The 15,291-nt window shown below is 42.2% G+C and overlaps 1 protein-coding gene across 1 annotated transcript in view; it reads left to right on the forward strand.

Moving 5' to 3' along the window:
• The window catches only part of Dse (dermatan sulfate epimerase), a 56,746-nt gene extending 45,681 nt beyond the window's left edge, over positions 1 to 11,065 (forward strand). The window contains 4 exon segments of the mRNA XM_050137980.1: positions 67 to 320; positions 2,659 to 2,898; positions 6,345 to 6,552; positions 8,499 to 11,065. Of these exon segments, the coding sequence (XP_049993937.1) occupies positions 67 to 320; positions 2,659 to 2,898; positions 6,345 to 6,552; positions 8,499 to 10,278 (2,482 nt within the window). The 3' untranslated portion in view covers positions 10,279 to 11,065.
• The last annotated feature ends 4,226 nt before the right edge of the window (positions 11,066 to 15,291 follow it).

Consider the following 15,291-nt stretch of genomic DNA (forward strand, 5'->3'; position numbering starts at 1 on the left):
TCCCCTTTGTGAAGACTGATGAAAGTCGTGAGGCCTGCACTCAGCTGTGGATTATTTTCTTTACAGGTTGGTAAAAGATGCTCCTTGGGATGAAGTCCCACTTGCCCACTCCCTGGTGGGTTTTGCCACTGCCTATGACTTCTTATACAACTACCTGAGCAAGACACAACAGGAGACATTTCTCGAAGTGATTGCCAATGCCTCAAGCTACATGTACGAAACTTCGTACAGAAGAGGATGGGGGTTCCAGTACCTTCACAACCATCAGCCCACCAACTGCATGGCCTTACTCACTGGGAGCCTCATTCTGATGAACCAAGGTGTGTGTGTGTGTGTGTGTGTGTGTGTGTGTGTGTGTGTGTGATGCTAACAGAGCCAGGGAGGGCCTTGCCTGAGCCGGTGTCAGTCAGAGCTGCCATGATGGAAGCATGGGCATTTTTTTCTGACTGTTCTTAGGAACGTGTTTATACTTGCCTCCTAATTAAGCCACAGATGAAGTAGTGTCCAGGGCTTCTCTTGGGTTACTAAGGACACATAACATCTTACATTTCAGCTAGTGATACTAGCCTGCAGGTTTTCTAATGCTGGCCAATAACTATCCCAGACCACACCCCTGCAACACAGGATTAGCGAGGAGCTTTCATTCTTTTAAGGAATTCTGACGGTAGGAGATTGTCAACATAGAATAAACAAAAGTTTTAAAAGCTTTTAAATTTGAAATGCATATTCCCAGCATGCACAAGCATGAACCAAGTACAGCTGTCACCCCCCTCATTCTTGACACACACACACACACACACACACACACACACACACGCACCTAAAGAACCTGTCAGAACACCTAGCCTAGATAATTTGGGTCAGAGTTGGAAGCAGTTTTCGTGGTCTGGTAGTTACTTTGTGTAATATGTACCATTACTTCTATGACTCTAATTTAGTTGTGACCCCTGTGGAAATCCATGGCTAAGACTTTATTTAAGGAAAACATCAATAAACGCAGTAAGTTATTAAAATATTTAAAATATCATTGGAGCTTCGAAATCTAGAATAACTTACTTAAGGCCTATTCATGTTGCCTAAAGTAGCAATTTATATGGCTGAGAATGTACCCTAATGGTAGAGTCTCCTAGCATGTCTAAGCCTCTAGGTTCAGTCTCAAAAAGAAAAGAAGACAGGAAAGAAAGAAGGAAAAAAATGAGATAAAAAGAATTAATTAATTAACATTTTACAGATTATCCAACAAGAACTTCCAGTACCCAGCTTTCTGTTTTGTTGGTCAACCATCACTTGTAGTTAAGTCTCAGGAAAAGCTTCTACTGACAACTTGAATCTTGTCCTGGATAACTTGTTCTGCAGTCTGCAGAGTATGTTGGTAGACACTGTCAGGAGAGACAGCTATTGAAAGAACAAAAAGGGAGACAGGTAGTGTGATATCTACAAAGCCATAGCCAGGCTTTAATCGTTTGTCATCCGCGTTGCTATCTGGCTGGAGATGGAGGACACAGGGAAGGAAAGGGACTGTGGCTTTAGGGGCTGGTAGTGAGAAAGGGTAGGTAGACTGCTGGAAAGTGGGGATCTGGGTGGTAGCAAGAGCCAGACTGTTACAAAGTGCGAGAGTAGGAGGGTCCTTAGGGACTGAGGGACATGGCTTATCTTGGGACCCGAGTCACCGCTGACCCTACCAACTAGCCCATTGCCCAGCAGCCTGAGGTAGTGTGGTCATACAGACATGACACACATGCTTGTGGCATAAAGCACAGGCTCCACCCGTCTTAGAAGCTGACCCTTATCCCGACATAGGGAGCCACCAAAACAAGGATGGCGTCAAGCCTCGGTTCAGACCGGAGTTCTGTTCATTCTGAGCCAGGCGCCCAAGGTCTCGCATAAGCCAGCTTTTCTGTGGATTGGGGACAGCAAGGGGTAACTGGCTTGTGGAAAGGACCAAGTCAGGTTCTGTTCAGTGCTGTGTAGATTGTAACATGAAGAGGTACTGTTACCTAAGTGCAAGAATTCTAGAAAGTCCATGCTTCTCCATCCAAAGATTGTATAAGTTATCTTCAGTGGGAAAATCAAACAGTGTGGTCATGTGAAGGAAGGCTTGAACACGGCCGTGAACCTTGCCCCTGACCACCTCAGGATTCCCAGCTGATTCGTCTCACTGTTAGATTTCGACCTGGAATCTGAAAGCACAGAAGGACTAGAATCGCCTTCTGTGATGGGACAAATTGAGAGAAGTATCTTTAGCATTGACAGCACCCTTTTCAGCTTAGTGTGAACATGGGAAGTTTTGCCAAGTGATGGACTTCCAGAAAACCTTTCTGAGAAGTTTTTAGGGAAACTTTTTCTGAAGTTAAGTGCCAAGTTGTGATGCGAGGTAGGTGTCACTTTAGTCTGATAAAAATTGGGAAATCCCTTGATCCTCACTTAAGAGTTTGTTTGTTGTGTTAATAAGTGGACTGTATTCAGGACTGTCTGAGCCTTTATCATGGACTTAGTACAAACTGGAACAGGCTGTCATTTGTCATGGTGACAAACTGGGAGCATTGCAAAATGTGATTTGTAATAATAAAAACTGCTCGGATGGCTTGCGGAGCTTTGGTTGGCCATGTTTTTATCCATGTTCTGCTTCAGCCCCTAGTCCTTGTTTTCCTCCTTCAGGGTACCTCCAAGAGGCCTACCTGTGGACCAAGCAAGTTCTGACCATCATGGAGAAGTCTCTGGTCTTGCTGCGAGAGGTGACGGATGGCTCGCTCTATGAAGGAGTGGCGTATGGCAGCTACACCACGAGATCGCTGTTCCAGTACATGTTTCTTGTTCAGAGGCACTTTGACATCAACCACTTTGGCCATCCGTGGCTGAAGCAACACTTTGCCTTCATGTACAGGACCATCTTGCCAGGTACAATGAAGAGGGAGAAACATTTCACCATTTTGACTGTGACCATGATCTAGAATAGACAAAGACATGAGCCGCGCAGGAGGGCTTGTCTACTGAGGTGAAAGTTTCTTTTTCATCCAAAGAAAAATTTAAGAGCTACATAGATATCAAACATTTTTTGGAGCTAGCACGAAGATTTGCTAGTTTCAGTATTATAAAAATTGGAACTTTTGTTATATATTTAAACTTGATAGCCATAAACTCATTTTCATGAACCTAAAGAAGATAATTGCACTTCAGTTTCTTTTATGAGGTCCAAGCTTAGGTTGATGGTAGATTTGGGATTTAGTTTTTTAATTCAAACTCTACAGACTTAAAATTAATGGTAGATTTTATATATATTTTGTATTTGAAGCTTAGTATTTTCCCTGAGTGTTTCATTGAGCTGAGGTGTAGTTCAGTGGTAGAATGCTAGCTAAACATACATAAGACCCTGGTTTTAATGAAGTTTTAACACTTTTTTTTTTAAAGAAAAAGGTAGTAAGACCACAGTGAAATACCATGATGTACATATCTGATTAAATATTAGAGTAAATGGCACAGAATATACAGAAAAAACAATAAAACAATATAAAACTTTAGTCACAGCTGGGTGGTGGTGGTACATGCCTTTAATCCCAGCTCTCAGGGGGCAGAGGCAGGCAGATCTCTGTGAGTTCAAGGCCAGCCTGGTCTATAATAGCTAGTTCCAGGACAGGATCCAAAACTACAAAGAAACCCTGTCTCAAAAAATCATACACACACACACACACACACACACACACACACACACACACACACAAAACTATAGTTACACACTGCTCTGCCATTGTGTTCCTTGGTAACTTACTCATTTCTAAGACTTTGTTATAAGCCTCCTGGTTTCTATAACAGGACTAAGATCAGAAAATTTAGGAGGTAAATTTTTGATGATTCTGATGGTTAATTTTCTAGTTTCTTTTTTGNAAAGGGGGGAAGAAAATAAAAATAAAAATAAACAAGCAAAATCCCACAAACAAAAACCCCAGAGCCTTGAGAAAAAGCAGCTTACAAAAGAAGATGAATTTGGCTTATAATTATAAATAGTAATTATTTGGGCTTATAATAATTCCGGAGGGAACAGTGGCAGAAAAGACATGGCAACAGGGTAGGAAGGCGTGTTAGCGGGAGGGTGATGCTGGCTGACCTCATTGCATCTGCACACAGGAACAAGAGAGGGAGACAGGAAACTGGGCGGGGCTAAAGCCTCAGTGTCCTCGGTGTCCCCAGAGTCATACTTCTTCCAGCAAAACTCCACTTCCTAAAAGTCCCATAACTACTGTCCCAAACACTGATACCAGCTGGATACTGAGTGTTCCAACACATGAGCCTAAGGAGAACTTTTTGTATTGAAACTGTAACAGTTCTGATTGTCAGCTTGGTATAATGGTAAGGGAGTCTCACTGAGGGATTATCTAAATTAGGATGGTGTGTGGGAAGGTCTGTGGCAGTTTGTCTTGATTACATTATTTGCTCCCAGTGGGTGGCACCATCCTCTAGGAAGGGGATTCTGAACTGTGTGAATAGAGGAAGCGGCTGAGAGCTAGTATACACGCACCAATTCACTCCTGACTGTGGAGTGTGTTGTGACTAGCAGCTTTGAGTTCCTGCCACCTTCTGCAAACAATAGGGTGTAACTAGAAAGTGTAATCCAAATAAGCACTTTCTCCATTAAGTTCCCTTTGTCAGGGAACTGTACCACAGCATCAGGAAGTAAAACGAAGACAGTGCTCCTAAGATACAACCAAGAATCCGGTATTTAAACCTTTTCATTCTGCATGTGTGCGTATAGACATTCATAGATGAGTCATGCACAAACCGATGCACCACGGAGGTGGCTCATGGGTGTGTGTGTGTGGGGGGGGGGCGACAAAATACTTGTCGTGTAGCTTTGAAGACCTGAGTTTGAGTTGAATTCTTGGAACCCATGTTAAGCCAGAGACAGCAGCATGCATCTGTGATGTCAACACATATATGGGGAGATGGGATAACAATTTGGAAAGCTGTGGGCCAACTAGCCTGGAACACACAGGGGTGAGCAGCAAGAGATCTTGCCTAAAGCAGGGTGGACGGTGAGAACTGACACGTGAGGTTGTCCTCTGACCTCCACACGCACACCATTTCATGTGCACATCTGCATATACACAAAGATAAAAATACAACTGCATAACCAATAACCACCTAAAGATTGGATTTACTTTCCCCCTGGGGAACGCTACTGTTTATTTTTAGACCGAGAAAAGAAGTATATTTTGATGTTCTTTTTGATAATCAAGGATTATCTAGAGTTGGAAACCTTGAGGAGGTTCCCGTGTTTATGATTTGAGCTGAGATCACACAGCAAGCCCTCTCAGGGATTGGGGCTGCTGTAAGCATAAGTGTGGTCATTTCCCAAGAGAAAACAGTAAGAATGCGCGTAGGAGGGGACCTAGCTATTTTTGCTTATTAATGCAACATACTCCGAACATCTCTAGGCCAGGTATTGAAATAGGCAATTTGAGATTTAAAGAGGAACGTGTCCTCTGATTTTAAAGAACTTGTTGTATGAGTTTTGATTGCCATATTTTATAATATAATTATGTTAGAAGATTGCTTAAAAAGCTATTGGAAATCAAATTATTAGCTATAAATATTCGTGATAACATTTTCAAAGAAATTCTGTTTTTATTTTATTCTCTCAACCTATTCTCAACTCCTCTCTCTCTCTCTCCTCCCCCTTCTTCCTCCCTCTCTGCTATGGTTGATATTATAGTAATAATTATTGTCATCTGGCATAGGGTTTTCTTTCTTTCTGCTCAATGATATCTGAATTTACTTTTTATTTTCTTCCCAAACTCCGGTAGTGGTACCTGTCTTCATGATCCATGCATTATTTTGTTTTTCTCCTTTAAATACTAGCAGTATATGTTAGCAGAAGCTTTTTGGAGATTCAGTTTTTGTCATCACCCTTATAAGCAAAGTAAGCTTTACTTTATTGGAAGCCTATGAAATCGAAGCACCTTACTTTCTTATCTTGGCCTAGAATGCAAGTTAAGCTGCAGAAAATCCTAGCGCCATCCCAGCTTCAGGACCACACCCGCAGAAGGTGGTGTCTGTCCTAGATGCAGTGGAGAGGGAGGAAGGGGCAGCATGTACATGCTAAGAGGTGTGTCACATCTGTTACCAGCCACAGGTTTTTGCGTAACAGACCCAAGCTTGTGCGCAGTGGAAGACTTTCCGGGCAGTTATGGCAAATTGGATTGGCATAGCATACACACATCACAGTTTTGTTTACATTTGTCTAAGACAAACTATTGGCTGTAATTTCAAAACAGGCTTGATGAGCATCGTTTGGACCTTTATAGGGATGTACAGTTTTAAACTCAATCTTCTCGAACTTCTCTCCACAGGGTTTCAAAGAACCGTGGCCATTGCAGACTCCAATTACAACTGGTTTTATGGTCCAGAAAGCCAATTAGTGTTCCTGGATAAATTCGTCATGCGTAATGGCAGTGGAAACTGGCTAGCTGACCAGATCAGAAAGAACCGTGTGGTAGAAGGTCCAGGCACACCATCCAAAGGGCAGCGCTGGTGCACTCTACACACAGAATTTCTTTGGTATGACATGTTGAGCTGGCTTTCCAGTGAGATGGTTCCCGGGTTCATGCTGTGCACTGTTTTTCTATAAAACGAGCAAACAAAAAACCCCTTCGCATAAGTAGATATATCTTTAATTCAATTCTTATCAGTGTCTAAACCTGTTAAAAACAGATGTATATCTAATTACCACTTGCGCTCTTGGTTTTCTTTTACTGGATTTGTCCTAAGCTTGGGCTGTTGCACAGATGAACCCGCTTTTCTTAGGTTTTATGTCATACTTTTTAAATAGTAGAAGGAGAAAACTCACAGGTTTGACCAGATTACTCTGATGATCACACCCCCCAAAAAAGAAGTCAGAAATAGTTTCTTTTGTCTTGGTAAATCGAGCATTATAATCCTCTAATGACATGGCCTTTCCCGAGTTTCGCAGCTGTTCAGAAGTGTGCACAGTGTTTTGACAGTTTCACTTTGATAATAAAAAAGACCATGTAATTCTTTTTGTTGTAATCTTTTAAGCCTGAAAGGAGCTTGCCCCCCCCTGTTTTTTTAAAGTGTTGCCAAGTGTGTTGGCCTCAAATAAGTTAAAATCAAGATGGCAGTTAATGGTTGAGTTTTTCAAAGCTATTGAAATTTGCACTTAGCCCCCAGATTAGCTTTGTGTAGAATTTTCTTGACTTTTTTTCTCCCCCCACCCCTGACGTTTAAACAAAGAGAAAAATTATCAAAGCAGGAACTACCTGGCATTTAACTGGCTTGTGGAACTCTTTTCACAGAGGAATTAGAAATATTAGCTCCTCCGAGGTATATGCAGTAATTACATGATTGCATCCTCACCCATAAAAAGGCAGCCAAGAGGGTTCTAGAAAGCTAGCTGTAGGAGTTAGATTAATGCTGCATCTAAAGTTTAAATGTGCTCCTGTACAAATATTTAAACCTATCAAGAGCTGAGAAAATGGTCATTCGGCTTTCTGTATATTTGTTGTTACCTTAATTAAGCAAATATTCTACTAGACCTCAGTACAAAGAGCACTTCTGATGTCCTGATACTGAGACTTCAGAGATCGAGAAAGCCAAACACCAGTAAGACCAACTCAACCACAGGTGACTTGTTCACTGAGCGAAAGTATGTTTGAGCTAGAAGTGAGTTCACATCTTCTTAGAGCAGCAGATCACACGATCTTATCAAGGCAGTTGTCCTAGGTTGTGAAAATCATCATCTTTGTGCTTAACAGCTGCAGCATTTTGTGTTAAGTATCATTCATATTCCATTAATGAACATTAGGCATGAATAAAAATACGTCACTTTTTATCTCAGAAGTTTGGCATCATCTTCAAATTAAACAAAGCAACCCCTTTGGTTCTGGGCTCAGCAGTAGCCACAGTTTTAAATGTGCCAATATTAGTTTCTTGTAACTTGACCAGTTTATACTTTTTGGTATGCTATGCATTGTGAAGTTCTGCCCTGCTTTACAGTTTTAGAGGAGAAGAGTCTATGAGAGGCACAGATTCCAGACTGAGCATAGGCCTTGTCGAGCAGCGCTTCTTTGGTGCAAGTCCAGCAGGATGTTAGTATCCTCAGCCTAATATGGAGTTCTCTAGAATAGGATCCCGTTGACCAGAATTTTGATGGATTTTTTTTTAAAATCTGTGAGCCCCAGTAGTTTGGGTGGCAACTCTGAAATAGCCAAGTGAGGAAGATCCAAGTAGAGGTTAGTGCAGAAGCTGTTTCCAACTCCAGCCCAGGATCACAGGTTACACAGTGTGTTGTTCCCTTGAAGTCCCCACTGCTAGCCCTTGTGCATGCTGTTTTGTGACAGGTCCCTGATAAGCTGCCCTGCTCTGGGTGGCATTTGTAGATTGCATTTTGCTGCCCCATTGCCATGTGGCATCATAATTCTAGAGAGTTCTTTTTACTTCCATCAGAAAAAAAAAACATTTAATTTTGAAACACTTCATCCCTTCAGGTATGATGCCAACTTGAAGTCAGTTCCACCTCCGGATTTTGGCACCCCAACACTGCATTATTTTGAAGACTGGGGTGTTGTGACTTACGGAAGTGCATTACCTGCAGAAATTAATAGATCATTCCTCTCCTTCAAGTCGGGAAAACTTGGGGGACGTGCAATATATGACATTGTCCACCGGAACAAATATAAAGACTGGATCAAAGGGTGGAGAAATTTCAACGCAGGACATGAGCATCCTGACCAAAACTCGTTCACTTTCGCCCCCAATGGCGTGCCTTTCATTACCGAGGCCCTCTACGGGCCCAAGTACACCTTCTTCAACAACGTGCTCATGTTTTCTCCAGCTGTGTCCAAGAGTTGCTTTTCTCCCTGGGAGGGTCAGGTCACAGAAGACTGTTCATCCAAATGGTCAAAGTACAAGCATGACCTGGCAGCCAGCTGTCAGGGGAGAGTCGTCGCAGCGGCGGAGAAAGATGGGGTGGTTTTTATCCGGGGAGAAGGCATAGGCGCTTACAACCCCCTGCTCCACCTGAAGAACATTCAGCGGAATCTGATCCTCCTACACCCCCAGCTCCTCCTCCTGGTAGACCAGATACACCTGGGAGAGGAGAGCCCCCTGGAGACAGCAGCGAGTTTCTTCCACAATGTGGATGTGCCTTTTGAGGAGACAGTAGTAGACGGGGTCCATGGAGCTTTCATCCGGCAGCGAGATGGTCTCTATAAAATGTACTGGATGGATGATACCGGTTATAGCGAGAAGGCAACCTTTGCCTCGGTGACATATCCTCGGGGCTATCCCTACAATGGGACGAATTATGTGAATGTCACCATGCACCTGCGAAGTCCAATCACCAGGGCCGCTTACCTCTTCATAGGGCCCTCTGTGGATGTCCAGAGCTTCAGCATCCATGGAGACCCTCAGCGGCTGGATGTTTTTGTAACTACCAATGAACACGCCTATGCCACTTAACTGTGGACAGGTGAGAGCCCAGGGCAGTCTGCGTTTGCACAGGTCATTGCAGATCATCAGAAAATTCTGTTTGACCGGAGTTCAGACATCAAGAGCCCCACTGTCCCCGAAGTGAAAGATTACGCTGCTATTGTGGAACACAACCTGCAGCATTTGAAGCCAGTGTTCCGGCTGCTCGAGAAGCAGATCCTGTCGCGAGTCCAGAACACAGCCAGCTTTAGGAAGACTGCTGAGCGGCTACTGAGGTTTTCTGATAAGAGACAGACGGAAGAAGCCATCGACAGGATTTTTGCTATATCCCAGCGACAGCAGCAGCAGCAGCAGCAGCAGCAGCAGCAAGGCAAGTCAAAGAAAAGCCGAAGGGCGGGCAAGCGTTACAAGTTCGTGGATGCCGTCCCTGATATTTTTGCACAGATTGAAGTCAATGAGAAGAAAGTTCGACAGAAAGCTCAGATTTTGGCGCAGAAAGAACTGCCCATTGATGAAGATGAAGAAATGAAAGACCTTTTGGATTTTGCCGATGTCACATATGAAAAACAGAAAAATGGGGGTTCCATGAAAGGTGGCTTTGGACAGATGCGGATGGTGACGTCAAGCCGCAATAGAGCCCCATCACTGTCGGCCTCATACACCAGACTCTTCTTGATTCTGAACATTGCCATCTTCTTCGTCATGTTGGCAATGCAGCTGACTTATTTCCAGAGGGCTCAGAGCCTCCACGGCCAAAGGTGTCTTTATGCGGTCCTCCTAATAGATAGCTGTGTCTTGTTGTGGTTATATTCCTCCTGTTCTCAAAATCAGTGCTAGCACCAAAGCCGGGAGCATTTAGATCACGAGAGTTCATGCAAAAAAAAAAAAAAAAAAAGAAAATATTTTTCTGAATTTGTTATCATTTCTCCCCCAGATTTATTGGCACAACTTTAAGGGAGGACGTTTTCACACAAAAATGCAGGAATGTGGAGAACAGCCTTGGCTGTCCCCAAGTATTTCTGTGAATGTTTGGCTTTGCTGAATGACCAGTTATTATTAAAGACAAAATGCCTGTTCCTTTTGTCATATTTCTCCTAATATAAACAAAAATGATTTATACAGAATTGGGTTTTATTATCATTAATTTAATGCTGTTAGAAGCTTCCAGGTACTGTGTTATGGAACATACTGAGGCACATAATTCCAAGCAATACAGGCTTTTAAAATATGAATAATGTTATCCTAGGACCTGGAAGCTGTTCAAATAACATGATAAAATGTTGGTATAAGATTGTAAAGGAACTGAAAGTCTTTTTCATGAAAACATGTGCAAATGAACATTTCTTTGGTGATGTTGGTCAATTCACAGATGTGATTTGTGACTTTATAACTTCGTTGGCTTTTTGATAAATAACATAATGACAGGTAATTTTATATTATCTTCCCCTTCTATGCAAAATGTTTATAGACCCAATCAATAGATAAAGTTTTCAAAATAAACTATTTTATATCTTGAATCTCAATACCAAAGAACATGGGCCTAAAGTTTTGGTGTGATTCTTTTGTTTTTATTAGAAAGCTTTCTGCGAGTTTATTTTGCTAAATAAATCAGTTATAACTATGATTTCCCCCCCTCCGGCGTGCTTCTTCTTGTGTTCTTTTAAATTCAAAGTGTACTTGCTTTTTCCAAATTCTTTCAAGAGAGGTCTTCATTGGGGGTATGCATTCATTAAACTTTCTTATTTTTGAGAAAAGAAATTTCACTGTGTATATTTTTCCTGTTTAAGCATATTTTAAACCTTTAACACAGAATCTGAATTCTGGTTACCTAAGTAAAACAACGTTTCTGTAATTAAGTGCATGTAAGTCCTCAGGCGCTAACAGCTGCATGGAATGCTGGGTATGTAGTCAAGTTTCTGCCTGAGCAGAAGAAAATGTTACACTTGGACCAAAAGCATAAATCACCTTACACATAGTATATTTGAGTCTGATATATTTCTCCCTGGAAAATAGGGACTGTATTAGGCATATATTTCAGGATAAGGACATGCTCACTGATTTATGGAGCTAAAAGTAATAGCAGCCCGGCTCTTTCCAAGCCTTTATGTTCATAGGAACATCAGTAGGCATCAAAGACGAACCCAGAAGAACTCCTGTGAGTACCTTTTTGTGGTTCTAACTCAAATATTTTACACAAGGAAAACTTAAATCTTACTTTGAGCCTTGCTACCCTTCTTTTACTCAAAGCCTAGAAACTGACTTCTGAGGAAGTGGTTCGTCCCTCTCAGGGGACGTCTCTAGGGAGGATGTCATTACACACTGTTTAAAGAAGAATGTTTTCAGAAGAATAATGCTTCCGTCTGTCCTTCACGGTTGCTCTTACTGGGATTTATACTTGCTTTGTGTGACAGATTCTCCGTTTACTTAACCTCATTCAACATTCCTCTCTTCTACTCTTTCTCATTCAAAAAGATGAATTGTCTGAAATGATAAAAAAAAGGGGGGGGCTTAAAAGGGGGAGGTTACTCTTTGAGGTTACCAAGAAAACCTGACCTCAACTCTGAGGCACGGGCATGGTTTGTAACAAAGATGGAAATTCCATGTGAAATCTAGCTTTTTTTTTAACTTAATAAATTAAGGCCAGCCTTAATAATAAATTAAGGGGACAATGTATTAGTTCCCTTTGCATGCTGGTTAACCAGAACACGCCCTCACTTTTGAAGTAATTTTTTAAAATATGTTAATATTGCATCTTTTTGGCTTTTCCCTCTTCTAATGAATGGGGGCATTCTTTGGCATTTCATTTTAAAAAGAACTTCTTGGATGGTTTCTTAAGTGACCAAGTAAAAGGTTGTGCTAAAACGAATCAGATCCCTTCATAATGGGGCATGTTTTCTATCAGGCATCGTGTATATTTGGGTCAAATTAAAGAACTCTTTGTATCTTCAATTAAACCAGGCAATGCTAGAGCCCTCTTGAAACTGAGCAGTCAATATGGACTCTGTCTCAGTGCTGCTCACAGTGAAAGGAATGTTTCGTTTGTGGCTAATGTATGAGCTGTTGTTCAGGACTGAGCAGGACTCTGGGTCCCAGCCTCCAAGGAAATATGAGCATCATTAGCAGAGAGTGAATGCAACATATTACTGTGCTTAAAGATGATTAGCATTTGAGCATCCAAGGTGATGCTGTAAAAATATTTTTGGGTATAATTTGTTAAAGTCACCAGACATAACTGGTGCACACCTTTAATCCCAGCACTCTGGAAGCAGGGGCATATGGATCTCTGTGAGTTCAAGGCCAGACTGGTCTATATAGTGAGTTCCAGAACAGCCAGGGATATGTAAGGAGAACTTGTCTTAAAAAGGAAAAAAAAATCGTTGAAAGTCAGGCTAGAGAGATAGCCTGGTTTGTAAAGCACTTGCTGTTCACATAAGGACCTGAGTTTAAATCCCAAGTAGACTTAAAAGCTATACACAGTGGCCTGTGCATCTATAACTAACTCCCATACAGAGGAGGGAGAAATGGGCGAATCCCTGGAGTTTGCCAGCCACCCCTAGTCTAGCCAAAAGGGTGAGCTCCAGGTCCAGTAAAGAGACCCTGTACCAAAATCCAAGTGGAAGGCAATAGAACAATACCTTGTGGCCTTGGAACTCCCGTGCATGAGCGTGTATCACACACATACACACATGCACACTAAAGTAAGTCCATGTGTTAGAATTATAAAGCAAGACTGGTGCAGAATGGGAAAGGGGAAGTGGATGGGAACAAGATACCCACCCTCATGGAGTGAAGCATAGACTTGGGTTATGAGGTAAACCCCTGAGTTTGACCCCAATGATTAAAAACAAGTAGACTATGAGGTTTAAGTCAGAGGTCTCTTGATAGTAGCCCCAGCTGTTACAATGTAGATGACAGCTGTTAGCTTAGCATTCTACAACACCAGAGAATAGAGAGGATATATTGGGTCATTAAAACATTGCTAAGAAGCCTGGTGGTGGTGGTGCACGCTTTTAATCCCAGCACTTGGGAGGAAGAGGCAGGCAGATGGATCTCTGTGAGTTCAAGGCCAGCCCTGATTTCTACAAGAGCTAGTTCCAGGAGAGACTCTCCAACTCCAAAGCAACAGAGAAACCCTGTCTCCAAAAAACAAACAAACAAAAAACCCAAAAACCAAACCAAACAAACAAACAAAAGCATTGCCAAAAGCTTTGGGCTTTATTCTGTAGTGAGGGGTACTTAACCTTTTTGATGATCAGTATAGCTTAGGGATATGCTATAGACCCATGACTGAGAAAGCATTGAAGAATTTTTATGAAATAGAAGATGTATATGGAAAATGACTTCACACACCCTCCTGTTTTAAAAACTTGAAGTGGCTTTGAAATGCCTCCACATTCTCATCTGATTTCAGCTAATTCATGTAATGCTATAGATTGAGCAAATTATAAACAATGTATGTCTTTTGACTCACAGTCTGCCAGTTGGAAAATCAGAAGTCCTGATGCCACATACCATGAGGACTTTCTTGTTGCAACAGGACATGGCCAAAGCTAGCACATGGAGAAAAGAGATGGAGCAAACTGGGGAAAGGGGTCACACGGCATCTCTGATAAACTAACCTACTTGAGAAGGCTCATTCTTCTTAAGGCCATCATGATGGCAGTAATAGTTCAACAAGTGTTTTGGAGGGACTGTTCAAACCATACCCCTCCGTTTTCCATACTCACACTCTAGGGGGCGATACACTCTGACTGGAATTCACTATAAGCATTGGGGGGAGACAAAGGAGTTTTCTTTTTAAGTGACAAGACCTGCGTTATAGAAAGACAATTATGGCTTCAATGTAGATGTACCGAGTGGAAGGGTTAGAGGTTATTTCCATAGTCTAAATAGGAGACAATTAGCTCTTTGACAGCTCACAGGCAAAATGTGTGACTGAACGCCTTTAAAGAAATTGTGTGTACTTTGTGGAAGTGTTGGCCTAAGGATGAGTCAAGGTTAGTCTTGGTGTGCCTGAGTCCTGCCTATATACATCAGTATGGCTTCTTGAACATGTATGCCTCACTGGCCTGGCTATCCCTTAACCCCAGGAAATTATCCAGAGTCTCCTGCCATTTCTCTTTTCCGGCTGCCTTTTCCAGGGATTAAACTTTGATTGGCATGTCTGGAGAATTAAGTGGGTAGAAGAGAGTGAAGGAAGAAAGATACTGAAAGATAGACCAGGTTAACTAATACAAGGACTGAGAGATGGCTTAGTGGTTAAGAGCACTTGTTGCTCTAGTCGAGGACCCAGATTCAGTTCCCACCAGCCACAAAAAGGCTCACAACAGTCTTGACACCAGTTCTGAGAGATCCAACTTCTTCATCTGGCCTCTGTGGACACCAGCTACATATTCAGTGCACATACATACGTACAAACAAGCAAAACCCAGACTCCTAAAAATAAATCTTTTTCTTCTTTTTTTAAAGGGCAGAACATTTATTTGTTCTTTTTTAAAATTTTTTTTATTCCTTTGTAAATAATACCATTCAAATTTTCCACTTCCTCCCCTCCTCCCATTTCCCTCCCGCTCCCCCACTCACCCTCCTCCCTCTCTCTCCAGTCCTAAGAGAGGGCAGGGTACCCTGCCTGTGGGAAGTCCAAGGCACTCCCCCCTCCATCCAGGCCTAGGAAGGTGTGCATCCAAATAGACTAAGATCCCAGAAAACCAGTACATGCAGTAGAACCAAATCCCAGTGCCATTATCATTGGCTTCTCAGTTTTTTTTTTTTTTTAAGGCACAGTGTCACATGGCTTTAATTTCAGCACTCCGGAGACAGAGCCAGGCAGGGCTGTCTTCAAAAACCATG

This window comes from Alexandromys fortis, unplaced genomic scaffold, assembly GCF_014885135.2.
Source record: "Alexandromys fortis isolate MF-2015 unplaced genomic scaffold, M_Fortis_MF-2015_v1.1 scaffold_14, whole genome shotgun sequence".
NCBI lineage: Eukaryota > Metazoa > Chordata > Mammalia > Rodentia > Cricetidae > Alexandromys > Alexandromys fortis.